Below are 26,257 nucleotides of genomic sequence, written 5' to 3' on the forward strand. Positions count from 1 at the left end.
ATGACTTTACTGAGCCGTCTTCTTCCTTCAGGCTGCTGATCACAGAGCTCTCTCTGTGTACCTTTTGGAAGAAGAAACGTGAGCACGTCTCATCCTGCTCCACGGAGCGGACCCTGGAACGGAAGATGATCTTGGAGGCCTCCGAGGCAAAGAGCGAGGCTTGCTGGCTCTTCACCTCTTGGAGTTCCTCCTTGATATCGACCCCCATCGACCGCAGCCAGAGCAGGTTCTGCATGTTTTTCTGGAGTCGGGACATTTCCCTCTGTTCCTTTCTAGCTTTCTGGGTGCCTTTGAGGACGAAAAACCTCTTGATGTTTCCCTTGATCGCTTCCCACCAGTGTGTCAGTGACTCAAAGTGGGGTTTCATGGTTCTCCAACCTTTGTAATCCCTCTTGAGCTCCTCAATGTTCTCTGGGGTCAGCAGTTGCACGTTTAGCTTCCATGCCCCCCTGCCAACCCTCTGGTCCTTCTCTAAGTGACAGTCAGCCAGTAGGAGGCAGTGGTCAGAGAAGAACACCGGCTTGACGTCAGTGGATCTGACTGTGAATGCACGGACACAAACAGGAAATCTATCCCGGAACGGACGGACCGGTCAGGCCGCGACCAGGTGTATCTACGCTGCGCTCCATCTGCAGGGTTGAAGACGTCATGCAGCTTGGCATCCTTTACTGTTTCCATCAGGGATCTGGATGTAGCATCCAATCTGCTGTCGGCCCTGTCGGATCGTCCAGACGCATCGATGATGCAGTTGAAGTCACCGCCCAGAATGACCGGCCTGGAGGTCGCCAGCAGCAGTGGGACCTGCTAAAAACCTCAGCCCCTTGTGACGGGGCATAGACGTTAAATAACCGGAGTGGAGCATTCTTATACATTACGTCTGCTACGAGGAGGCGCCTGCCCACCACTTCCTTAACCTGGGAATCGGTGAAGCTGCCTCCCCGCAGCAGAATCCCCAGGCCTGAGGAACGAGAGTCGTTTCCTCCCGACCAGATCGGTGGCCCATGGGACCATCATCGTGACCACTGTCTGTAGGAGCTGAGGTGCGGTATCGCACACTCCTGCAGAAACAACAGGTCAGCTTTGACCTTGGCAAGGTAATCCTCGCGTAGTAGATTTAATGCTACGCACATTTATGGATACAATCTTTACACCCATTTTAAAGCAGTTAGTCGCTTACCAAACCTGTTGTCTCTGAGAGTTCCAGACCTTTGGTCTGCTCCTTCATGCCCGTGGTGTGCTCAAATTGCTTCACTTGGGATGGACTGAGGAAAGCGTCCTGAACCTCCCCATTGGAGATGTTCTGCTCGGGTGGCATCTGGGGGTCCGTGCAGAGAGCGGGGTTTGAAATGTCCTCTGTTGAAGAAGCTTCTCCAATCCTCTCCCCCTCTGGGGCGTTGCTGCTCCCGGCTTCCCGGAGCTGGGGTGCGCTGAGCGCCTCACTGTTCCCAGATTCCTGGGGTGGGGGGCCAAGTTGGGGTGCGCTGGTCTCCTCATTGTCGCCAATGTTCTGGAGCTTGGGTGTCTTGTCCTCCAACTCCCTAGTGTTTTGCCGCTTCTTCTGTTGGCGCTGCCCTGGCACTTCATCGTCCGAAGAGCTGCTGCTCTTGTTATCTGTGTTGGATAGGAGACGCCTCTTGACACTTGTCTGGGAAGTGGCTTGGTTTCTTTTTAGCCCCTTCTTCCTTTTGGCTCTCTTCACCAGCTGCCACTCCCCCTGCTGCTTTCCCACTGCTGCCTCCTCCTCCTCCTCCATTGATTCGCTCTCCTGAGGAGTGGGAGGTTCAGGGGGCAGTGCTGTTGATTGGCTGTCTGTTGCCCCAATCTTTTCCTCCACCTTGTCTCTCTCTGTGTCCTCCTTTGTCCCGTTGTTCTCCCTGGGGGCCTTGGTGTTTGGAGTGACACGAGGCATTTCTTCTGCTTCCCCCTCGTTGGCTTTGGCTGCCTGTGCATAAGTACGGCAACATTTGGGGCAGGTCTTGTAGAGGTGACTTGCCTCGCCACACAGGTTGCAGCACTTAGACTGTTTACAATCTTTTGTCTGGTGCCCTTCCTTTTTGCAGTTCTTGCAGAGGACAGCACTGCAGTTGGCCGCCACATGACCAGACTTGCCACATGAACGACAAAGTTTGGGTTGCCCAGCATAGACAAGGTAGCCACGGCTTCCTCCCGATAGCGAATCTGGAAGGGGGGTGGAAAATGGCTCCCTTACCGTCAGTCTTGAGCGTTACCTTAACCTGGCGTTTACATGTCCAGATCCCCAAATTATCTTTAACCTCAGTGCAGCTCCCAACCTTACCGAAGTACCGGGTAAGGAAGGTGAGCACGTCAGCGACAGGGACGTAGGGGTTGTACGGATGCACCGTCGCAACCTGTTCTCGATGCAACGGTAGAGCAAAAAGCGGCTCCAGCATCAGGATCTTCATTTCTGGCAGGTCTTTCTTTTCCTCAAACACCTTCAGGAGTTTGACACAAGCTGCCACTTGCTTGAAGGTCACATCAAAGAAACCAGCGCTGGGGAAATCCTGTAGGCAGTAGATCTCCGCAGCCTCGAAACCACACAGCTTGAATAGGATCCTCTTGGTGAAGAAGGTCCTATCCATTCCTGTTCCTTGCTCGCTGCCCTTCACCTTGACTCTATGCTTTATTTGACATAGATTTAAATAATTTTAATTATGATTAAAAAAAACTTCACATGGAGGCTCTACGATGCTGTGGGCCCTTCCACTGCTTAGTGCAGTATAGACTGACGGAGCGAAAGATTCCCATCTCTACTTGTTGTAAAAAGTTCTATTTGAATGACTTTGGGAATTTGCAACCCAATTTGTAATCGAGTCCAAAGGCAAACAGAAATGACACATCAACACAATGGAGAATGGCAAGGTTGGGAAGAGTACAGCATATACATACATGGTGCATATGTTAAGTAAGCCAAGTGTATCAATATGTACATAGATGCTTGGAACAGAAAAATGCTTTGATTCCTCAGTAACATTGTGTGCTAAAAGCCCTAGCAGCATTTGCTTAGCAACAAAGTACAATTGCAAAGTTTCTACCCTAAGCCAATGTGCAATCCACAAGTGTTGTTTAAGGCAGCACAGAAACTATTACATTCTGGGAAAAGACAACGCTAAACATCAAATTTCTACCATGTTCAGGTTTCCAGAACCCTAGACTTGAATAGCATACTTACAAATGCAGAAACACTTGCACATATCTCACCTTAACAGATCCCCCCATTACTTCCAAAATCTTTCCTCTGTACCAGAGTGTATCAGAACCTTTAACAATGCAGCCTTCTCTTTTGCTATAGCAATACGGTTTCAGAAATGGTAGAACTTTAAAACTGGTCTGGATAGCACAGGTCAACATGGTGAATTGCTCTTCTGTATTCAAAACAAAAGTGTAACAGTTAGGATCAGTTATTGACTTGCACGATTTTTTTTAAAAAGAGGGTTAACAGCTTCATGAAGCTGTACTAAAAACAAATATTGGAAGTAACATTGAAATGCACCATGTTAACACTTCAAAGTAACATTATGAAAATGAATAACTGCAACACTATCAAGACAATACATCATTTTGAGCCTCCGATACTTGGAATGCAGAGAATAGTTTTTAATGAAACCATGTTTTTTTATAAAAGGGAGCTTTGTCCATGCAGTGCACATTTGTAGCAATTCAATGCACGCACAGCAATTTGTGATCACAGACTTTCTGGTCAGTGATCTAACCTTTTATCTTTTGTTAACTAGATGTATGGGTCACTGTTTCTGGGACTAACAAGCCCACATAGCAGCAATTTCCAAAGGGCTTGACCCAAGGTGGGACTCAGCACAGGCCTGCATGCTCTTGTGGTTCGCTCCTTTCACTTCAGCATTGGATCCCCTGCTGTCCTGGCCTAGGGACGACTGAAGTCAGAAAGGAGGTCTTCAATCAAAAGGAGAAGAGATTTTGAACAGTAAACAGATGCAGGACAATCTGGCCAATTTGGAGGAAAAGTGATGTACAAAGCCCCACAGTCTCAATATTAAGTCCCTACGGTCAACTGATATTGGTGCTAGGAACATGGCCACTGATTCATTTAGACTAGGATATTGTACATTATATTTGGATTGCGGACTATACTCTTAAATTCCATTACCAAGCAGGTATCATCAGAGGGAACTCAAGGGCACTCGTTTGTCTATATCTCAGGCATAAGGAACAAAAAAGGGGCAATTGCAATGTTGGGAAGGTACCAAAGAACCCCAAACTGAAAGAGATAGAAGCAAAGATTTAGGCAAATTGCAAAGAAATAATGAAGTAATTGTAGGGAATTTCAATTATCCTAATATTAACTGGGATAAAATCAGTATAAGAGGTATAGAGGGTACAGAATTCTTAAAATACATTCTATTGGCTAAACGTACATAGCAAGACCAGCAAGAGAGGGGTGGTGTTGCAATGAGCATAAGCAATGAAGCTAGGTAGATGGAAAGGATCAGTGAGTGAGCATTTCACTGGTAATGATCATAATTTCTTTTACAAACAAAGCAGAGGAGACAGCCACTTGGGCCATCATGCCATTGCTGGCTGGCTGTGAGGACTACTCAGTTAGTCCAATTTCCCTACCTCTTCCCCATAGCTCTGCAAATTCTCTTCAGGAAATTATCCAATTAGCTTTTGTTATGATCTCTGTACAGACTGATAGCTTTTAGAGATTCAAACTTCCAATTACTAGCTGAAATGATGTTAGGAGAAGGCTTCACATTTTAAACTTTTACTGTAACAAATAACTAAAAAGCACTATTGACTAAACATTGTTTTCTTTTTGCAGACAACTCAAATTTTGGCTACAGAAAGGAACATTCTCCTTTTATACTCATCACACGTGCTCTCCACAGAAACAGTCCTTACAGCAAGTAGTCCACAGCTTCCAAAGGGGCTCACGTATCCCCCATTTTGCAGAGTAATAGCATTGGGTGACCATCTCAAAGCACTTTCTCAGTTCTCAGTTTCTTAAATCCACCACCAGCAGTAAAGCCTGTTCCAATTATTCCTCTTCCCCTGGCCATGCCAGAATGAATCTCCTGGAATCCTCGGATGGCTGCAGGATATTTCCAACTGGATACAGCCTCCCTCCCACATCCTGTTATGGTAGCTTGCAAAGCCATAAACAGCCTCTTTTCTCTGCTAATCACACAAGTTGTCCCTTCTTGATATGCAATGATTTGTAGGGAAGCCTGTAACCTGATCTCAAAAATGACTTCCTCTGTCCTCTTCCCCACAGCAATGTGATGCACAATAATGTTGCATCCAAGTAAAAGTGCTGCTTAGCTATTCTTCACTCTTTTTCATCTTAGACAGTTAAGACAACGTACAGGTTGCAGTACAACTGTTTACAACCCGATATCCACAACGCCTTTCTGGGGCTTTTGAAGACTCAAGAGTGAACCCATTGTGATCTCAAGACTGCTGCCATTATTCGCCAAGCGTAAATACCTTGCACCTTCCTGCCAGTAAAACAATCTAAGCCTTCCTTTGATCTTTCACAATTGAACCACTGAGGCTTACTATCAGGCAGACTTCAGAACAGGTCACATGACCTCCATTTAACACACATTTAAAGACAAGAGTCCAAAACATTAATCTTATAATCATAATTGTAAGACTTTTGAAAGCCACAAATAAAACTGCCATCACTACATGCTCAGAAAGTGCATTCCAGATCCTAACCACTTGCTGCATTAAGTTTTACTCATGATATTGGATTTTTTGCCAACTACCTTAAATTTGTGTTCTCTGGTTCTCAGCCTTTCTGCAAATGAGAACAGTTCCTTCCTTCCTACTTTGTCCAGCTCCAGATTTTAAAGACCTCTATCAAATTTCCTCTCAACCTTTTCTCTAATTATAACAAACTAGCTTCAGCAACCTATACGCAAAACTGAAGTTTCTCATTCTCAGAATCACTTTGGTACTTCTTTTCTGCACTCTCTCTAATGTCTTCCCATTCTTCCTGAAGTGTGGTGCCTGGAATTGGACACAATAATTCAGTTGAGGCCAAACCAGTGTTTTATAAAGGTTTACTACAACATCCTTGCAGTTGTAAATAGAGGCAACTGGTAAAAAGACCAGGATCCTGTTTGACTTTTTAACTGCTTTCTCAATCTGCCCAACCACCTTCCAGCCATTTGTGCACATTTACCTCCAGGTTCTTATACTGCCACATAACCGTTAGCACTTTATCCTTTATTAAATATTACCTTTCCTTGATCTTCCTATCAAAAATGTACCACTTCACACTTCTGTGCATTAAATTTCATCCGCCCATTCCACCAGCTTATTTCCTCTTGAAACCAATCACTATACTCTTAATGGTTCACAATATTTTCAAATTCTGTGTCTTCCTCAAATTTTGAAATTGTGCCCTGCACAGCCAAGTCTAGATCATTAATTTGGATCAAGAGCAGCAGTGGTCCTAATACCTATCTCAGGGGAACCCCACCTTCCTTCAGTCCAAAAAACAGCCAACCATTTATCACACTGTTTCCCGTCACTCGTCAACCTCATATCCATGCTGCCACTAACCCTTTTATTCATGGGCTTCAACTTTGATGACATGCCTGTTAAATGGCATTTTATTAAAGACTTTTGGAAATCCATGTACACTACATCAACCCAATCCTGTTACCTCATCAAAAAACTCAGTCAAATAAGTTAAACACATTTGCACCTAAATGCCTTCTAGCTTTTCCTAATTAGTTCACATTTGTCTAAACAACCGTTAATTTTATCCTTGGTAAAAGCAGATGCAAGGTTTTCATTTGGTACCTCAGCCCTGACCTCTGCCTTCATGTATAAATTCCTTTTTGGCCCCCAATTATCCCTCCTCCCCCTTTTACCACCTTTTTATTATTTATATGACTATAGAAGATTTTTGGATTCCCTTTTCTGTTGGCTGCCAGTGTCTTCTCATATGCTGTCCTTGCTTCTCTTTTTCCCGCACTTCCCCTATGAACTTTCTATGTTTTACCTGGTTCTCATTTGTATGATCAACCTGACTTTGGTCAGACACATCCTATTTACAGCTTCATCTTAGTCTCTGTCTCTTTGGTCATCCAGGGAGCTCTGGATTTGTTGAGCTTGCCTTTCTTCCTCATGATAATGTACCTCAACTGTACTCAAATCCTCTCTTCTTTAAAGAAGATTGTTTCGTTATTGTTTTGCCTACCAACCTTGGACTCCAATTTACCTGGGCCAGATCTGTTCACATCCATTGAAATTTGTTATCTTCCAATTAATTATTTTTACTCCAGATTGATCCTTGCCCTTTTTCATAGCTAACCTAAACTTAATGGTGTTATGATCACCGTCCCCTAAATGTTCTCCTGACACTAATTCACTAGTTGCACTTCATTTCAGAAAACTAGATCAAGATAGTTGAGACATTGGATGTGCTAATGATTGATAATAGAGGTATGAGAGAAGTTGGCTGTCCTTTGATAAGTCACCAGGACCAGAACAGATGCATCGAAGGATACAGAGGGAGGCAGGGGTAGAAATTGTAACTCCGCTGGCTATAATTTTCCAATCCTCCTTAGATACAGGCACAGAGCCAAAGGACTGGAGGTTTGTTCAAGAGTGTAGTGATAAACACAGCAACTACAGTCACTTTAACCTCCGTGGGTGGGGAAACTTTTGGAAACCCTAACTCAGCACAAAATTATCAGTAATTTGGACAAATATCAATTAATTTGTTAAAGACAAATCATGCTTAAAGAACATGAATGGGTTTTTGTATCAGGCAACAAAGAGCACTGATTTGGGTATGTGGTTGATGTGGTAGACATGGGCTTCCAAAAGGCATTGCTAAAAGTAGCAAATAACAGTCTTGTCGACAAAGCTGAAGCCCACGGAATAAAAGGATCAGCATGGTTATACAAAGCTGATTGAATGACAGGAAACAAATTAGTGGTGAATGGCTGCTTTTTGGACTTGAGAAAGTACATAGTAGGGTTCCCCAGGGGTTAGTATTAGGACCAGTGCTTTTCTTGATCTATGTTAATGACTTAAAGTTGGGTGAGGAGCATAATTTCAAAACTGGCGGATGACACAAAACTTTAAAAATTTTCAATTGTGAGGAGGATAGTGATTTGACTGCAAGAGGACACAGACAGGCTGGTGGAATGAGCAAACATGTGATAGGTTAAGTTTATTACACAGAAATATGCAGTGATACATCTTGGTAGGGAGAAAGAGACATGGCAATACAAAAAAAATAAAGGATACAATTCTAAAGGGGGTACAGGAGCATAGTGACCTTTGGGTAAACATGCATAAATCAGAGGTGTGAGAAAGTGGTTAAAAAGGCATACAGAATGCTGGGATTTATAAATAGAGGCAGAGATTTCAAAAGTATGGAAGTTATGATAAACCTTTATAAAACACTGTTTCCGCCTCAAGCGGAGAGTTGTGTCCAATGCTGGGCACCACAATTTTGGAAGGATTTGAAGAGATTAGAGAGAGGGTGCAGAAAAGATTACGCAAATGATTCCAGAGATGAAAGATTTCAGTTATGTGGATAGATTGGCAAAGCTGGGACAGTTGTTCTTGGAGAAGGGAAGGTTGAGGAGATTTGATAGAAGTGTTCAAAATTATGAGGGCTTTTGGACAGGGTAGATAAGGAGAAACCCTTCCCATTGGCAGTAGAGTGGAGAACCAGGGGACCCCAATTTGAAGTGTTTGACAAAAGAATCAGAGGCAACATGAGGGTTTTTTTTTAATTCACAGCGAGTGTTTATGATCTGGAATGCACTGCCTGAGGGTGTGGTGATGACAGATTCAATCACAGCTTTCAGAAGGGAGTTGGATAATTATCTGAATAGAAAAAAATTGCAAAGCTACAAGAGAAAGGTGAGAAAGTGGGACTAGCTGTCCGTTGGCTGGGATTTTCTGGTCCCACCGAAAGTCAATGGACTTTTGGCTGGCCTGCTGCATCTTTCGGCGCGGGTCCAGAAATTCTCAGCCATTGCTTCCTGTAGGTATCAGGGCGTGTTAGTAAAGCCAAACAGGATACCTCCCTTTATTAGCCAAAGTCTGGCATACAAGAAGAGGGGTAGGCTATGTTAGAATTGTATTAAATATTACTTAGGCTACCATAAGAACTCTGTCTACAGTTTTTGCTACCATATTACAGGAAGGATATGATTTCATTGGAGAGGGTACAGTGAAGATTTATGAGGATATTACCTAGAATGGAGAACTTTAGCTATGATGAAATACTGCATTGGCTGCAATTGTTTCCTTTGGATCAGAAGAAGCTGAAAAGAGATTTAATTGAGCTGCATAAAATTCTGAGAGGCTTAGAGCGTGTGACTAGGAAGGACTTTTTCCCTTAGCAAGGAGATCAATAGCTAGAGGGCATAAATTTAAAGTAATTGGCAGTACGATTCAAGAGGAGCTGGAGAAGGTGGTAAGTTTTTTATGGACCACTGCTGACTGATTGGCACCCAGAAGTCTGATGCAATGGAGTCAGCCTAAGTTTGTTCTAGAAGAGAGATGTGCCTGGAGATGCCAGGGAGGTAAGAGGACAGGAAAGAGGTCAAATCAAGCATTCAAGCAAAATTGAGTTGAGGTTACAATGACTGCAGTGGACACAAGGACAAAACAGCATGGGACACAGCATGAGTTTAAAATCATTAATAAAACTACAACATGAAATATGGCATAGAACAGCAAATTGTAAAAAAAAAATGCCAAATTTACTGAAAAAATATACTAAATACCAAAGCTACAAATCTTTTTCCTCGAGTCGAAGTATGCAGAAAAGTCCTCCTATATAAATGATAAAGGAGAAACTGAAGACAGAATGAAACTGCAAGTAAATATGGTTGAGGCAAGATCACAATGTGATTCTTTGTACCTGTATGTGGAGATTAGAGAAATATGTTTAAAACTACCATAGATTTTACATTAGTTCATATAGTTATCAAGTTTTTTTTTAAAAATGAGCATTATTTAGTATCTTCATTCACAACTTTGATGCTCCATAACTTACTCAATGATACTGCCATTCCATAGATGATTCCATCATCACCAACACCAGTTATTTCAACCTCGAAGATATTCACATTTGGCAGGACAGGTGATTTGTACATCTTTTTGGATGGCTGTTGATTTTCATGATTGGGAATCAAATATTCAACAATTTCAGTTGCTTGGCCCGAGAACTGTTGCCTGTCATTTTGCTTCAGGTCAGTCTGTACTGCTGTACCATTTGGTGCATTCGAACTTAATAAAGTGAACAAAACTAATCGGTCAGGTCTGAAGGTTTAAAATCAAGCTATGACTCAGTGTAAAGAATAGAGCCACATGACTGCAGTTTTCATACTCAAAACATTGATAACTTCTAAACTCACGCAAAAATTAAATCCACTTTCCACCAAATCTAAACATCTTTACCAAATCTTAAATTTCATAAGATCATTCGCAAAGTGATAGTTTATTTTATAATACTTTTCAATAAAAAATACATTTGTTTTCTTAGCAGCAAACTCCTCTGGTGAAGATATCATAGTTACTAGCATCCCCTACAAAATTATTTACATGTAATCCGTCAAATGTGGCAATGGCTCATTCAGGTTAAAAAGTCAATTCACAAAACTTACAGGTTGAAATAATTCAAAACATTGATCACTGAGGGGTGCAAACAACCTAAATATTGACAATGAACATTATTTCAGAATGTAAATGCATGTGGGATGTTGACTTTAATTCATAAGCTACCAATTCTGAAATCCTGTACACTGAATCCAAATAGTTAAAAGCTGAGGCCTCAACAAGTCATCGTTAATTTCAACTGCAATTGATTTTGTACTAAGAACCACACCATTTTATACTAAATGGCCCACTTGACATAAGCGTCATTTAACAAGGAGGATTTTTTTGGCAAATAAAGTTAGACACTTTGGCTGCCTTGAGAGAGATTACCTACCCGGTGGAAGCTTCATTCTTCAAATCATATGCACCCTCCTCAAAACATAAGAGTTTAGCTTAGCAAGTTGTGGGGAAACTACTTGCAAGCTGAGAATGCACGCGAAATGTCATAAGTGTCATGTGGTTTCTTCATAATATAAAAGCCCCAACTAACCATTTAACTAGCCGCTTTTCCAAAGCACTACAGGGGGAGAGATGGCTATGAGTGGGCAAAGGACGAAGAACAATTAAGTAGGTAATTTATATTTCCTCCTTATTCCACATTTGCTCCGAGCTTATCTAAAAGTAGTACCAAATTTAGAAAGGGTGATGGCTCCTATATAGGTGCCAATGACATAAGACCATAAGACATAGGAGCAGAAATTAGGCCATTCGGCCCATCGAGTCTGCTCCGCCATTCAATCATGGCTGATAGGTTTCTCAACCCCATTCTCCCACCTTCTCCCCGTAACCTTTGATCCCCTTACCAATCAAGAACCTATCCAACTCGGTCTTAAATACACTCAATGACCTGGCCTCCACAGCCTTCTGTAGCAATGAATTCCATAGATTCACCACTCTCTGGCTAATGAAGTTTCTCCTCGTCTCTGTTCTAAAAGGTCTTCCCTTTACTCTGAGGCTGTGCCCTCAGGTCTTAGTCTCTCCTACTAATGGAAACATCTTCCCCACTTCCACTCTATCCAGGCCTTTCAGTATTCTGTAAGTTTCAATCAGATCCCCTCATCCTTCTAAACTCCATCGAGTATAGACCCAGAGTCCTCAAACGTTCTTCATATGTTAAGCCTTTCATTCCTGGGATTGTTCTCATGAACCTCCTCTGGACCCTCTTCAGGGCCAGCACATCCTTCCTGAGATACAGGGCCCAAAACTGCTCACAATATTCTAAATGTGTCCTGACCAGAGCCTTATAAAGCCTCACCAGCACATCCCTGCTTTTATATTCTAGTCCTCTTGAAATAAATGCCAACATTGTATTTGCCTTCCTATATACTGACTCAACCTGCAAGTTAACCTTAAGAGAGTCCTGGACTAGGACTCCTAAGTCCCTTTGCACTCCAGATTTCTGAATTATCTCCCCATTTAGAAAATAGTCTATGCCTCTATTCTTCCTACCAAAGTGCATGACATCACACTTCCCCACATCGTATTCCATCTGCCATTTCTTTGCCCATTCTTCTAACCTGTCCAAATCCTTCTGCAGCCTCCCCGCCTCCTCAATTCTACCTGTCCCTCAACCTATCTTTGTATCATCTGCAAACTTAGCCAGGATGCCCTCAGTTCCTTCATCTAGATCATTAATGTATAAAGTGAAAAACTGTGGTCCCAACACTGACCCCTGCGGAACTCCACTAGTCACTATCCACCATCCTGAGAAGGACCCCCTTATCCCCACTCTCTGCCTCCTGCCAGACAGCCAATCTTCTATTCATGCTAGTACCTTGTCTCTAACACCATGGGCTCTTATCTTACTGAGCAGCCTCCTGTGCGGCACCTTGTCAAAGGCCTTTTGGAAGTCCAAGTAGATAACATCCATTGGCTCTCCTTTGTCTAACCTACTCATCACCTGCTCAAAGAAATTCTAACAGATTTGTCAGGCATGACCTCCCCTTGATGAAACCATGCTGACTTTGCCCTATTTTACCATGCACTTCCAAGTATTCTGAAATCTCATCCTTAATAATGGACTCTAAAATCTTACCAATGACCAAGGTCAGGCTAATTGGCCTGTATTTTCCCGTCTTTAGCCTCACTCCCTTCTTAAACAGGAGAGTTACATTAGCGTCTTTCCAGTCCTCTGGGACCCTCCCTGACTTGAGTGATTCCTGAAAGATCACCACTAACGCCTCCACTATCTCTTCAGCTATCTCCTTCAGAACTCTGGGGTGTAATCCATCTGGCCCAGGTGATTTATCCACCTTCAGACCTTTCAGTTTTCCTAGCACCTTCTCCTTGGTAATGGCCACCATACTCACCTCTGCCCCCCCGACTCTCTTGAACTTTGGGGATGTTACTCGTGTCTTCCACCGCGAAGACTGACGCAAAGTACCTATTCAGTTCCTCCGCCATTTCTTTGTTCCCAACTACTACTTCTCCAGTGTCATTTTCCAGCAGCCCAATGTCCACTTTTGCCTCTCTCTTATCCTTTATATTTCTAAAAAAAAAAACTCTTGCAATCTTCTTTTATATTACTGGCTAGTTTACCCTCATATTTAATCTTCTACCTCCTTATTTCTTTTTTTACTTGTCCTCTGTTGGTCTTTGTAGGCTTCCCAATCCCCTGGTTTCCCACTGCTCTTCGCCGCATTCTATGCTTTCTCTTTAGCTTTTATGCTGTCCATGACTTCTCGTCAGCCATGGTTGCCTCGTCCTCCCTTTAGTATGCTTCTTCTTCCTAGGGATGAATTTTTGCTGTGTCTCCCAAATTACTCCCAGAAACTCCTGCCATTGCTGTTCCACTGTCTTTCCTGCTAGGCTCATCTCAGTCAATTCTGGCCAGCTCCTCCCTCATGCCTCTGTAGTTGCCTTTATTCAACTGTAATACCATTCCATCTGATTCCAGCTTTTTCTCTCAAATTGCAGGGTAAATTCTATTATATTTATATAATATGGTTTATATTTTCTGCATTTATTTTGCTTTCAGATTTCCAGAATTTGTAGTTTTATATTCCTCCTAAGGGTTCCTTCACCTTAAGCTCCCTTATCAAATCTGCCTCATTACACATCACTAAATCTAGAACTGCCTGTTCCCTCATGGGCTCGACCACAAGCTGCTCCAAAAAGCCATCTCGTAGACATTCCATAAATTGCACCAATTGTCAAGACTTATTTTCCCAATGGTTGTGTAATGCAGTTAAGTCTTGAGATAAATTGAGGACTGATCTATATCCTTTACTCTTTCATGGGATGTGGAATAGAGTGGCTTACGACACCATTTCCGAAGGCATTTAAGAGTCAACTACATCACTGTGGGTCTGGAGTCACATATAGGCCAGACCAGGTAAGGATGGCAGATTTTCTTCCCTAAAGGACATTAGTGAACAAATGGGATTTTACAACAATTGATGATAGCTGTCATAGTGACATTTACTGAGACTAGTTATACAATTCCAGATTATTAATTGAAGTTAAATTCCACCAGCTGCCATTGTGGGATTTGAATCCTTGTCCCCAGAGCATTAGCCTGGGCCTCTAGATGACTGGACATTATCACAATGCCACCAAAACTAAGTAATGAAAAGCTATTTCTGTTTTTACTCTACCTCAAATCTACCTATTTTATTGTGAATAATACAAATAGGGAAACACTACATTTTGTAAAGGGCTCTTGCTTCACAGCTCCACCTTTTAAAAAAAAGTCACCAACACCACATTTAATACTTTTCCATTCCACTCTAGTCACAATGAAACAAAACTTGTTTTTATGGTTAGATAAAACAAAATATGACCATTCATTCACATAAAACAGAAGAGTTAGTTACATTTTCTGAGGCAAAGCCAGACCTTTCTTGACCAAATACTGTGCTATGTTGATAAACTGTCCAATTTCATCCTTGGCATAGAGTTTTACTGGCAGAGGCGATTTAGAAGCTGTTTCCTGCAAGTTTTCCAAAGAAAAAGTCAAGTTTAAATACAAGGGATACTTTGAACTGTTGAAGTGCTAGTTCTTTCTGTTAAACCAACTTCATGGAAGTTACAGATTGGAAAAACTAAAGAACTTCAGTACTAACTATCTAGCATTATTAGGTTAGTATGCAAGTTTCCTCAACATTAGGATCAAAAAGAATTCAGTCAGCTTTTGATACTGCAACTGCCACATATCAGCTGAGGAATTCCCTGCTAAATCTAGAGATCAAAAGTGCCAAATCTCCGCTAGAAAGAGCAAAAGTTTGATCTATAGTATACAAAGAACCTTGCATTATCTATAGCAAGGTGTCTAATGCACAGGCCAAAATCAGCCACAGGGAGGCTTCATATTTTGATTCCACCCACCATCATAAGCAGCTGGTCTACTTTTGAGTTTAAGATGCTTTTTAAAATATGAATTTCAGGCAGTATTGTCTTCAGCACTGTTGTGAGATAAGGGCACTGAAACAGCATGCAGCTCCCAGCATCTGTTCTTCCCATCAAATCCTGCCTCAAGGATCCAAAATTAAGCATTTCAACTCAACATGGAGTGCTGTACCATTTGGAGTATGTAGTTCCATCCCAATCAAGTGCACCCCTGCTGACAACACCCAGAGTAGCTAACATCCCACAAACTCACCAGATTAGCTGTTTATTTCACTCCCCCCAGCCCTCCAACACCCTCACAAAGGAAACCTCTTTTCATAAATATCATTCATCTAGCACATCCAAGGCTCTTACTGGATGTGGCAGGAGATAGCCTACTTTGGAGCAACTAGTCATCCTATCCCAAGTAAAAAGATTGAGCTGGAGATTGCTGCTCTCCTTGCACCCAGTCAGCCACCAACCGAGACACACTTCAGCCTCACACCCAGTACACAAAAACCTCTCTGATTTCTCTTTCATACTGTGCCTCAGATATACCTGTAGCCTGCTCACTCACCAGAAGTTCAATGCTGCCTCCTTTCATTATGCAGAGATATCGTCAAAGACTAAAAGGACATGCATAAAAAATAAGAAAAAAATGGAGACTGACAGAAGAAAGAGTGAAGGCAAGAAAAAAGGAGAGCAAAACACAACAGTGCCTAACATGAAAGAGCATGCAATTTAGGATGCAATTACAGTACAACTTTCAGGACCAGTTTGTTTTGCACTCATACTAAAATTATAATGTAAAGGCATTCTTAGTCAGACATGGTTGCATCAAAAGGATCTAGTCCAGATCTCCAAAAGGTTGGATATCTTGGACCTAGAAGTAGAAAAAGTAACCCCATTTAACTGACTATTGGTGCAATTTCAGCATTGCTTTAAACATGTGAGAAACAAACTTTGTTCAAGTTTCCTTCTGATAAAAGGTCATTGACCTGGAACATTAACTCTGTTGCCCTCTCCACAAATGATGTCTGACCTGTTGAATATATCCAACATTTTTTGCTTTTATTTGTTAGAATGCTTCACCTGTAAATTACTTACAATTTGAAAAACATTAGAAACCAGTGTTTTTGTATCCTTGTGTCAGTTAACCAAGTCTTAAATTCACATGATTTGACCTTCAATACACCAGCTCCGACATTTATAGAGATTTGCTGAGGGAGCTGGGTGCCAGTCAGTGGCCAGGAAACCTGGAAATGTCACAAACTTGCAGGTCTTGCTGAAATGAATATTAGGATCTTATTAGAATTTTGACTTTACTTCTTTCTCACCAGGCAGACAAATCGAAGGGTACACCTGAAGTGCAAGATGTTTCCCTATTTTGTGATTTAGTAACTACAAAATAATCCTTTATAAATAATCCTTCAAAAATACTCCATAGCTAATTCTAATACTTATGACTACAGTAAAACCAATACAACTCTGAATTCACCCATTAAAGTAGCTGTGCTGTTTTCCTTTATCTCTTCTTGTCCTGACTTATGTCTGGAATGCACCCTTTAAGTCCCGATTTAGTTCCCTGGCATAAAGTTCTTGGGCACAGGCAAGATGCCACTACAAATCAAGTATCTTTTATCTGTGTATCCAAAATCTGAATATATCCAAAATTCAATCATTTTTTGCAAGGTAAGTCTGACCCAAGCTGATATTAACCTTGCCGACTAGGCCAGACCTTTAGCGCGGAAGTCTAATTGGCTGCCTTACATTGTGCTCAGCTGCTGAGTTTTTTGCTTCTGACCCAAACCCTATCATGGTAACTAAACTCAACCAAATGTTGCCCCTTGGGAAAGTAATAAATATTTGATACAAATGGAATTAGCAAGTCTTTGGAAGTATGTGTGCCAAGTCCAGTGTGCCAGAAGCTGCTTTTCTTAGCTCCACAAACTGTTTAACGTACCACTGAGGGACACAAAACCTTTTCTCCAACTCCTAATTACTAGCTAGGTTTCCACAAGTCACTACTTATTCATCCCAATCATACCCAATATGGTAGGGCATATCACACTTAAAAACTGAAAATATCTGAATACCAAAACGCAATTGGCCCCTAGGGGTTCCAAATAAAGGATACTTGACCTGTACTGACTTCTCAAATAAAAGATACAAAGGCAAGAGCTTGAAGTGGAAACTGGGAGGGCTTCATGGACAGAGGAAAAAAGCATCTTTTCTCCTCCTGATCCCAAAAGGAAACCTTAACTCAAAATGATAAATGCATCTTTCTTGGTCCCTTCTGGCCCTAGCTCCTCATCCATCAATCTGGCCTTGCAAGGATGCATCAACTTTGTCGCACAGGTACAACTGCAGTCTGGAACCAATGACTTAATTGGAAACTGATCTGCATATATAAAGAAGCACACTGTTGCCTTCTAGCACATGTCCATCTCATCTTCTCTTTAGAAGAAGTGAAAACTACACCACACAGGAAGACAGCAAGATCAAAGAGGGAAATCGCTGTGGGCATTTTTTAACTACCTACCCAGTTTGTGCTGCCAATCAGGGTTAAAATCAGTCCTTCCAAATGTTGAGTTTGCCCCTTTTCACACTAATGATGTTGGGAGAATGTTGCTTACAGTGTGTGTCTGTTAAGAAAGTTTTGGTTTTCAGTAGGTTAACCAAGTCTTTATTAACAAGTGGAACTATTTACACATGTACAGAAAGGGTACAGGCTAGGAGTTATCCTCCATGCTTAGGTTTTTACCAGTCCCTGCTCAACACTATACTGATCCACTGGATCTGGGCCATGTACCTTCTTACATCACTATGTGGGTGGTACTGTACTCAGTCCCACATTAACTCTATGTGCCAGACCCTTATACTACAAACAATACCTAATCAGAGTAGTTAATTTTGTGATTTTCAATATCCCACAGAACCAATTTTATTAGCTTTCCAAGTGTCTGATATTTCTGGGTAACTAGTACATTCACTGCAAAAAAAAAGTTTTGCAGGCAAAAGGGGATGGAGCATAAAAGTAGAGAAGCCTTGCTACAACTGTACAGGGCATTGGTGAGACCACACCTAGAGTACTGTGTAAAGTTTTGGTCACTTGGGGGATATAATTCTGTTGGAATCAGTTCAGAGAAGGTTCACTATGCTGATTCCTGGGATGAAGGGGTTGCCTTGAGGAAAGGTTAAGCAGGTTGGGCCTATACTTGGAATTTAGAAAAATGAGGTGATCTTATTGAAACATGTAAGATTCTGAGGGGACTTAACAGAGTAGATGCTGTGAGGATGCTTTTCCTCGTGGGGGAATTTAGAACTAGGGAGCATACTTTAAAAATATGGAGTCTCCCATTTAGGAGGAATTTCTTCTCTCAGAGGGCTATTAGTCATTGGAATTTGGTTTCCTCAGAGATCAATGGAGGCTGGGTCATTGAATACATTCAAATTTTGATCTTCGAGGGAGTCAAAGGTTACGGGGCAGATGGGAAAGTGGAGTTAAGGGTCACAAGGATTAGCGATTATCTTATTGAATGCTGGAGGAAGCTCAATGGGTCAAATAACCTACACCTGCTCGTATTTCTTATGATCTTAAGAACATGTCAACAATCTGTTCAAAGCAATAAAACCACACTGAAAACTATGGCCCTTGCATGCACAAACTACACCTCAGTGCAATAGACACCAGAGAACAGGATGCCTTACAATTCAGAAATATTAAAACTTGAGTTGATCTCCCATAGGGGCTCTTCCAATAAGTTAAGGCAAATGTAGTCTTCATATGAAGTATGTTTAGAGGACAGAAATTAGTTCAGGGTGCCGAGTCATAGCTATTTTAGATAAAATGGTGAATGAATTAAGTCGCAAAATATTTGACCTTCAATGATGACTATTTTTTATGGATAAACAGACCTCAATGTTGATAAGCACTGAACTTCCAACCAAAATTTCTTCCAGAAAGTCACATGATGTTGCTGTCCAATTTAAGCTCCCTCCAGCTGGTCTAAAACAATGAAATCATTCATATCATTTTTCACTTAATCGTATATGGACATATCTAATAAATAAATTTCAATTTTGGTTTTTATATAAATAAGATCATATGGCCTAGGAATAAAAGTGTAATTCAGTTTAGGAACAAATGTTTTTAAAAACTTAAAGTTGCCTCATGAAGATCAGATATTTTGCACACACATTTTTCGTACCCATTAAACATTACTTTCTTGAACACGTTGTCACCTCTCAAATAATTATCCATCTTTCTGGGAACTCAGTGTGAATCCCTCCAATCAGGTTTCAGTCCCTGCCCCAAACTGCATTTCCTAGCTACTACCCCAACCCTTTCCTTGACAACAGTCTGACACAAACAAACAAACAGTCTGTTTGCGATTTTGCTGTCATATTTGACCAGAAGATGAGCTTCTGACCAAATGTTCTCACCTTTATTCAAACCACCTATTTCCACCTCTGTATTACCACCCAACTTCACCTCCGTCTCAGATATCTGCTGCTGAAATGCTCATTCATGCCTTCATTATCCCGAGACTTGACTATTCCGATGCACTCGTGGCTCATCTTTCACATTCTACTCTCCTTTAGGTGATACAAATCTCTGCTGTCTCGGTCTTAAGCTTGCATCAAATCCCATTCACCCTTCGCCCTTGAGCTCACTGACCAAAATTGGCTCTCAGTCAAGCAACATCTTGATTTTGTTTCAAATACCTCCAGGGCCTTGCCGCTCCTATCTCTAATCTCCTCCAGCCCCGCAAGCCTCATTTGTGCACTACTCTTATTGTTGTCTCTCAACATCCCCAATTGGAATCACTCCATCACTGATGGCCATGCCTTCAATAGCCTAGGTTCTAAGCCTTGGAATTCCCTCCATATACCTTTCTGCCTCTCTACCTTGCTTTTCTCCTTTAAGATACTCCTTAAAAACCCACCCCCTTTACCGAAGTTCTGGTCATCTGACCTAATCTCCTTATGCGGCTCAGTGTCATTTTTTTTATTTATAATGCTCCTGTGCAGCACCTTGGGACATTTTATTATGTAAAAGGAGCTATACAAATATGCTGTTATCCTCAAAGAAAAAAAAAGTATCTTTAATGTTCACCCAAAATGACAAAACGACAATAATTACAGGGTTTAAAAGTCACCTGATGCAAGATAAAGAACACTCAAGTGCCAGAGGTCCAAATCGGAATTCTTCTTTTAGTTGTCTTATCATACAGATGCTCACTGTTTCTTTATTTCCAAAGTCATAGCAGAACACCTGCAAAAATAACTAATCTCAGCTGAATGTATATATTTCATTCTAACAAAGCACATAAAGTATTTAAAAACAGTAAAATTGACCTTAGCGCCTCTATATTAAAATAGCAATTTAATTTCCATCTTTACAGTAGCCCAGTAGACCAAAAAACCAATCCCTTTTTGCAATGTAAAAATTACCTGGGGAAAAGGTGCATTCCACACACCATGCATAGGTCACCTACTGAACTAGAGGAGCGCACACATCAAAACCTTTCAGGTTTTTAAACACAATTCTTCTCTTCCCAGTTGGCAAATTTCTAGAAGTCTTGGTATGAGGTCAAGTTACTTAAATGGAACATGATGCTTTAATAAATAGAGTTTCTCATTATTACAAAAATATCTCAAATTCAAACCACACAAGAAGGAATTAAAGCTGCACAAACAGGCCATCCAGGAGATCCCAAAAAAGGTACATGGTGGGCTGTAACTTCCGGTGGAGCGGCAATTGAGTCAATTGGCACTCTGCACAAAATTACTTTCCTGGAAATCCAGGTGATCCTACCTCACTCAATCTTTTGACTCAGGCCGAGCAAGATCTGTGCAATGCAGCTCGCTCCTGGGGCATAGTGTTGAGGACAATTCACTCGCAGGCAAATAAGCTACACCCCCTTTTAATTTTTTTAAGAAATGACACTAAGCTTAGCTGGTTCACAGCAGCTAAGGGTCCAGTCAAGTTTAAAGGTCTTTGGCAAGCCAGGAGAAGGTAAGTGTATAAGGTAAGTGGGTAGGATTTGGGAGCAGGGTACAGGAAAAGAAGTCAGTAGTCAGCCCCGGTGTGCTGTCGGAAGTCGGGCCTGGAAATGGGGGAGAGGCGGGTAAGAGAGGGGCTGGTAGCTAGCCGGGGGTGGGGGTGCAGTTCTGGTGGATACAACAATTACTCAGAAGGCTCAAGTGCTTTTAATTCTTATAACTTTTACTGGTTAACTATTGATCTAACAGTCAGGACCATCTGAAATCTGAGATTTAAAATCACATTTTCAGGTGGTTCCCAGGGCAAAGCAATTGCCCAAAGGAAGTCTGAACTTCCCAGGCAATTGCCATGCAATCCTTGCCTGGGAACTTGGGGATGGGGTGGGGGATAGAGTGGGGGAAGAGAGTCTCCAGCGCATCTTTGGGGTACCCCCCCGACCAAATACACTGCCCTGGAGCTTGGAAGTTACAGCCCCGTGTGTCTAAAAGGGAAGTCAGCTAACTTTCTTCATTACAGCTCATGTACCCATCAGGAAAACAAAACAAAATTTTTACAGGCTGATGCAGATACAGCTTTGACAACCTAAATCATTCCTTGTAAAGATCAAAGCAGAAACATGCAGGGAAACAGACATTAGTCTCCAATGTTGGTTTGCACAGCTGTCAAGTATTAATCAATAAATTAGTTTTAGACTAGCCAACATGAGACTTCGAGTGATACATTTACTGCATCAATAACCGCCTTGCAGGAAGATTTTAAACTTAAAGATACCAAGCCCATCTTTTGGAATCCCTTCTCAGATTTAACAGCCTTTGGTGGTTCAAGAAACTTTAATTTCTAGAATTACTTTGCCAATATTTTTCAGAATTTTGAGAAAGACTCATTTGTCGTACAAAACTGTGCTTTAGTGGCACATTGGCATTTTATAAAGACAGAACAGGAAACATTCTTGCAATTTATATACACAGCTTGAAAAGGTAGATACGGGCTTTAAATGCAACCCACAGATGATTTTATAAAATAATTCTCCACAAACATATTTAGCAGATTGTACAAACATATCGGTATTGTTGATAGAACAGAAAACAGATGCACTATACGATTAAAGCAAAAAACTGCAGATGCTGGAAATCCAAAACAAAAATAAAAATACCTTGAAAAACTCAGCAGGTCTGACAGCATCTGTGGAGAGGAACACAGTTAACGTTTCTATTCCATATGACTCTTCAAAAGAACTAAGGAAAAATAGAAAAGAGGTGAAATATAAGCTGGTTTAAGGAGGGGGTGGGACAGGTAGAGCTGGATAGAGGGCCAGTGATAGGTGGAGATAGCCAAAAGATGTCATAGACAAAAGGACAAAGAGGTGTTGAAGGTGGTGATATTATCTAATCTAAGGAATGTGCTAATAGGTGACATTAAGTGTAGAAAGCAGGATGAGCAAGATAGCCCTAGTCGGGGGAAGGGATCGAAATAGGCTAAAAGGTAGAGATAAAACAATGGATGGAAATACACTTAAAAATAATGGAAATAGGTGGGAAAATAAAAATTATATTGATTATATTAAATATTGAGTTCAACAATTTTAGATCATGAACTCTCTCCTCTATCCCCACCTCTTTCCGATCCCCCCCCTTTTTTCCCAATAATTTATATAGATTTTTCTTTTTCCACCTATTTCCATTATTTTTAAATGTATTTCCATCCTTTATTTTATCTCTACCTTTTAGCCTATTTCAATCCCTTCCCCCCCACCCCACCCCCACTAGGGCTATCTGTACCTTTCTCATCCTGCTTTCTACCCTTAATGTTACCTATTAGCACAGTCCTTAGATATCACCACCTTCAACACCTCTTTGTCCTTTTGTCTATGACATCTTTTGGCTACCTCCACCTATCACTGGCCCTCTATCCAGCTCTACCTGTCCCACCCCCCACCCCTTAACCAGCTTATCTTTCACCTCTTTTCTCTTTTTCCTTAATTTTGTTGAAGAGTTATACGGACTCGAAACATTAACTGTGTTCCTCTCCGCAGATGCTGTCAGACCTGCTGAGCTTTTCCAGGTATTTTTATTTTTGTTTTGCACTATATGATTGTCATACAAACACAGTAAAAGCCTTGGATGTCTAACAACGCACCCCAATTTTCCTTGCTGCAAGTATATCTTAACCTATCCATGACGCCCCCCCCCCCCCACCAAAAGAACTGCTCAGTAACTACCTTGTCGGTACTCTGGCTAATTTATTACTCCTCTTCTTTCCCACCTCAGTGACTTATATGGTAAACTGTGACCTTGACCGTTATACAGGTTAGATAACTCTAGCCAGCACAGAAACCTGTATCTAACATGCTCATTTATCCAAGTTGTCCAAGGTACAAAGCTCTCCAGCAATGCCCCTTTGTCTGCTTGAAACCCATAAAACATTACCAGGTACACAGAATTACCTCCACAAACTTATCAGAGATCATTCTGGTGACTTTCCCTCTTCGCCACTCTCTGTACTCAAAAACCAGTAAGGCACAGTCCATACTTTCCTTCCATTCAACAACTTCTCGTTCCAATGATGAATACACAACTTTCATTTCCTCCTGCAAACTGGAGAAAATATTACAGTTCTATCAACTTTACATATTCTGCTTCATATGCTTCTGTAAAATTTTACGCCTCTTTTCATTCCTATTATTTGTCTTTTCAGTCTGCATAGGTAAAATATTTAAGGTTTACTCCCCACAATTAAAATTCTAAACAGGTTGTTCAGTTTTAAGACAGGCTATCGTTTAACCTAGTAATTTTACATTTTCTGCAGGGTATTTCCAGGGGGTCAATACTGAGTCAACAATAAAATAATTAAGAAAAACATGTATTACAAAAATAAACAGATGGTGAAAAGATAAATGGATTTGGTAAAATGCTTTCACTAAGTAACTTACCATATTATCAAAGTAAACAGGAGTTGCTTTAGCTCTTCCAAGGTGACCTATCATAAGGTCACTCCAGTAATGTAGGGTGAAATACAGCCTTATTGAATATACAGAAACAAGCATTGGGGGTGCATGAGATTGGAACATTTGCTAAACGAGACTGCTGTGCAGTAATTTCTCAGCCTGATTGGATACATGGACACACACAAGGTGCAGAAGATTAAAAAGGAGTCCAGAGAACCATAAGGACTTTCCTAGTTGATATTCAAGGCCTTGCAACAATCATGACAGTAGTGCTGAAGAGAGACATGTCTAAGCTTTTCGTCTTGCACTCAACAGGATACACACAAGTGGTGCATTCTCCATGGCAACACCACTTGCCAACCAATCAGCACACTCTTCACATACAGTATAAATTGTTGTTTTCTCCTTATATTGGTATCTTGCGAGTACCTTGATGAGTGCAAGACACAAAACTTAGAATTGTTTCTTTTTTCAGCAATACTCAAGTTCTGTACTACCAAATGACTAATCATGACAGTAATTAAATACAGGACTACAAAAGATTAAGAAAATCTGTTCTTCATTAACAGCAGAATTTACATCTGAGGGTTAGGGCAGAGCTATTTGTGTCCCTTCAAAGGGAGTGGGTGAAAATAGAGGAACATTGAAAAGAAGTAGCACTGTGCATAAAAGCAATTAGGTTCCGCTTGCCTGGTATTTCTTTAGTGATTGATGTGATACTTACTCTTTCAGCCGATGCTGTGACATTAACAGCTGTACAAATATACTGCTTGGTGACACCACAAACGTCACTTTCACATCCACTTGCTGACCAAAATCAAAAGCATTTCTACTTGATCCTGTCCCAGGAAAATCCACTCCTTCAAGCTGCTGGCAACATGCAATGTTGTCACGAACATTTATTACCTCAGCTTTATTTATTTGCTTGGCGGAGGTGTTCAGAACTTTGTTACTGTGCTCTACATGTTTATCTGTGGAAATGCTTTGAAAGCAACAGTGAAAAGGTGAGGAACTATTTCTTTTTTAAAAAAGACATATATTGCGCATCACTGGCATCATACTAATATTAGAGAACTATCTGCAAAGTTAAAGATAACGCCAATTAGAGATTAAGCAAGCTAATGACATTGCTGGAAACTTCCAAGACCCTTGGAGGATCTCAACGCCATCTACTGAATTTGCACAGAACACAGCTTTCTTGGAACATATATAACACACAGTCTACTTACAAATGATTCCCTATCTGACCCAAAAGACTTCGAAGTCTTAAAATAGCACAAAGTTATTAAAAGGGATAGTGTTTCTAAGTTACTTCCTGTTCCTAGATAACAATAATTGCTACTCTAGGTTTAAAATAAACCTATAGTTTTCATTTAGTGCAAAGGCCAACAGTTATTCTACAATGCACAAGAGGTTATATAATGCAACAGATAAAGCATAAAAAAGCAAAATCAATGCAAGCACAAAATCACATCTACCTCTGCTATTTAAAATACTAATATACAAAAGAATGCATTTTTTAAAACCAAAGATACTTACTCCTTTGTAAAGCATGCCAAGTTTTCTTCAGCTAACATGCTGTTTATACAAGTTTTGGTCCCATCAACTTCAGCTGTTGATTCATATAACTGAACTGATAATGTGTTTCCCAGAGATTCACCTAAGGAGGACAAGAGATATAAACAATACAAATAAAACTTTATAGATTTTTATGACAACCATGGGCAAAGTCAAGCTTATAAATAATTGTACTAAAGAAATGCTTACTCATCTTTAAAACCAGGAGGTTGTTTAAGTGTTGCTCTTTTCAGCAAAAGTGCAACACTTAGAGACATTATGTCAAAGTTTTACATCTTGCATTCATCAGGACAGATGCAAGATTGCAAAACTTCAAAGGGAACAACAATTTATACAACATGAGAAAAGGGGTGCTGATTGGTTGACAAGTTTGCTCTGATTGGTCCAGACATTGCCATGGTGAATGCATTAGGCAACTATTGTCCCCCATGCTTTTGTTTATTCAAAAAGATTCAATGTCTGGACCTGTATATTCAAATGTGTAGCTTTTAGCAAGCAGAAATGAGCTACATTGCAAGCCTGACGGATAATTTTAAATTGGTTAGTGTAACTCTCAACACACTTGGAATTGTTCAACAAGTGCTGCTCAATCGCAGAATCACATCTAATGTTAGACATTATGTTATAGGTTTTGCAATCATAGGTTGGTCAAGTATGGTCAGTGTTAGTGCGATGCTGGGTACTTAGGGCGTACATTCCAACCACTGGCGGATTATATAAAACTACACATTGCTTCGGCTGTTCACAATAAAATTACTTCA

The 26,257-nt window shown here is 41.0% G+C and overlaps 1 protein-coding gene across 1 annotated transcript in view; it reads right to left on the bottom strand.

The window, feature by feature from the left end:
• LOC121283884 (RING finger protein 17-like) overlaps positions 1–26,257 on the bottom strand; it is a 106,389-nt gene that overhangs the window by 42,562 nt on the left and 37,570 nt on the right. Inside the window, exons 11-18 of the mRNA XM_041198685.1 lie at positions 25,458–25,578; positions 24,643–24,900; positions 23,418–23,568; positions 20,127–20,242; positions 18,883–18,973; positions 14,454–14,569; positions 10,037–10,302; positions 3,220–3,383 (exon numbers count right to left, since the gene is read on the bottom strand). Of these exons, the coding sequence (XP_041054619.1) occupies positions 3,220–3,383; positions 10,037–10,302; positions 14,454–14,569; positions 18,883–18,973; positions 20,127–20,242; positions 23,418–23,568; positions 24,643–24,900; positions 25,458–25,578 (1,283 nt within the window). The remainder of the gene's footprint in view (positions 1–3,219; positions 3,384–10,036; positions 10,303–14,453; positions 14,570–18,882; positions 18,974–20,126; positions 20,243–23,417; positions 23,569–24,642; positions 24,901–25,457; positions 25,579–26,257) is intronic.

Source organism: Carcharodon carcharias, chromosome 11 (genome assembly GCF_017639515.1).
Source record: "Carcharodon carcharias isolate sCarCar2 chromosome 11, sCarCar2.pri, whole genome shotgun sequence".
Classification (NCBI taxonomy): domain Eukaryota; kingdom Metazoa; phylum Chordata; class Chondrichthyes; order Lamniformes; family Lamnidae; genus Carcharodon; species Carcharodon carcharias.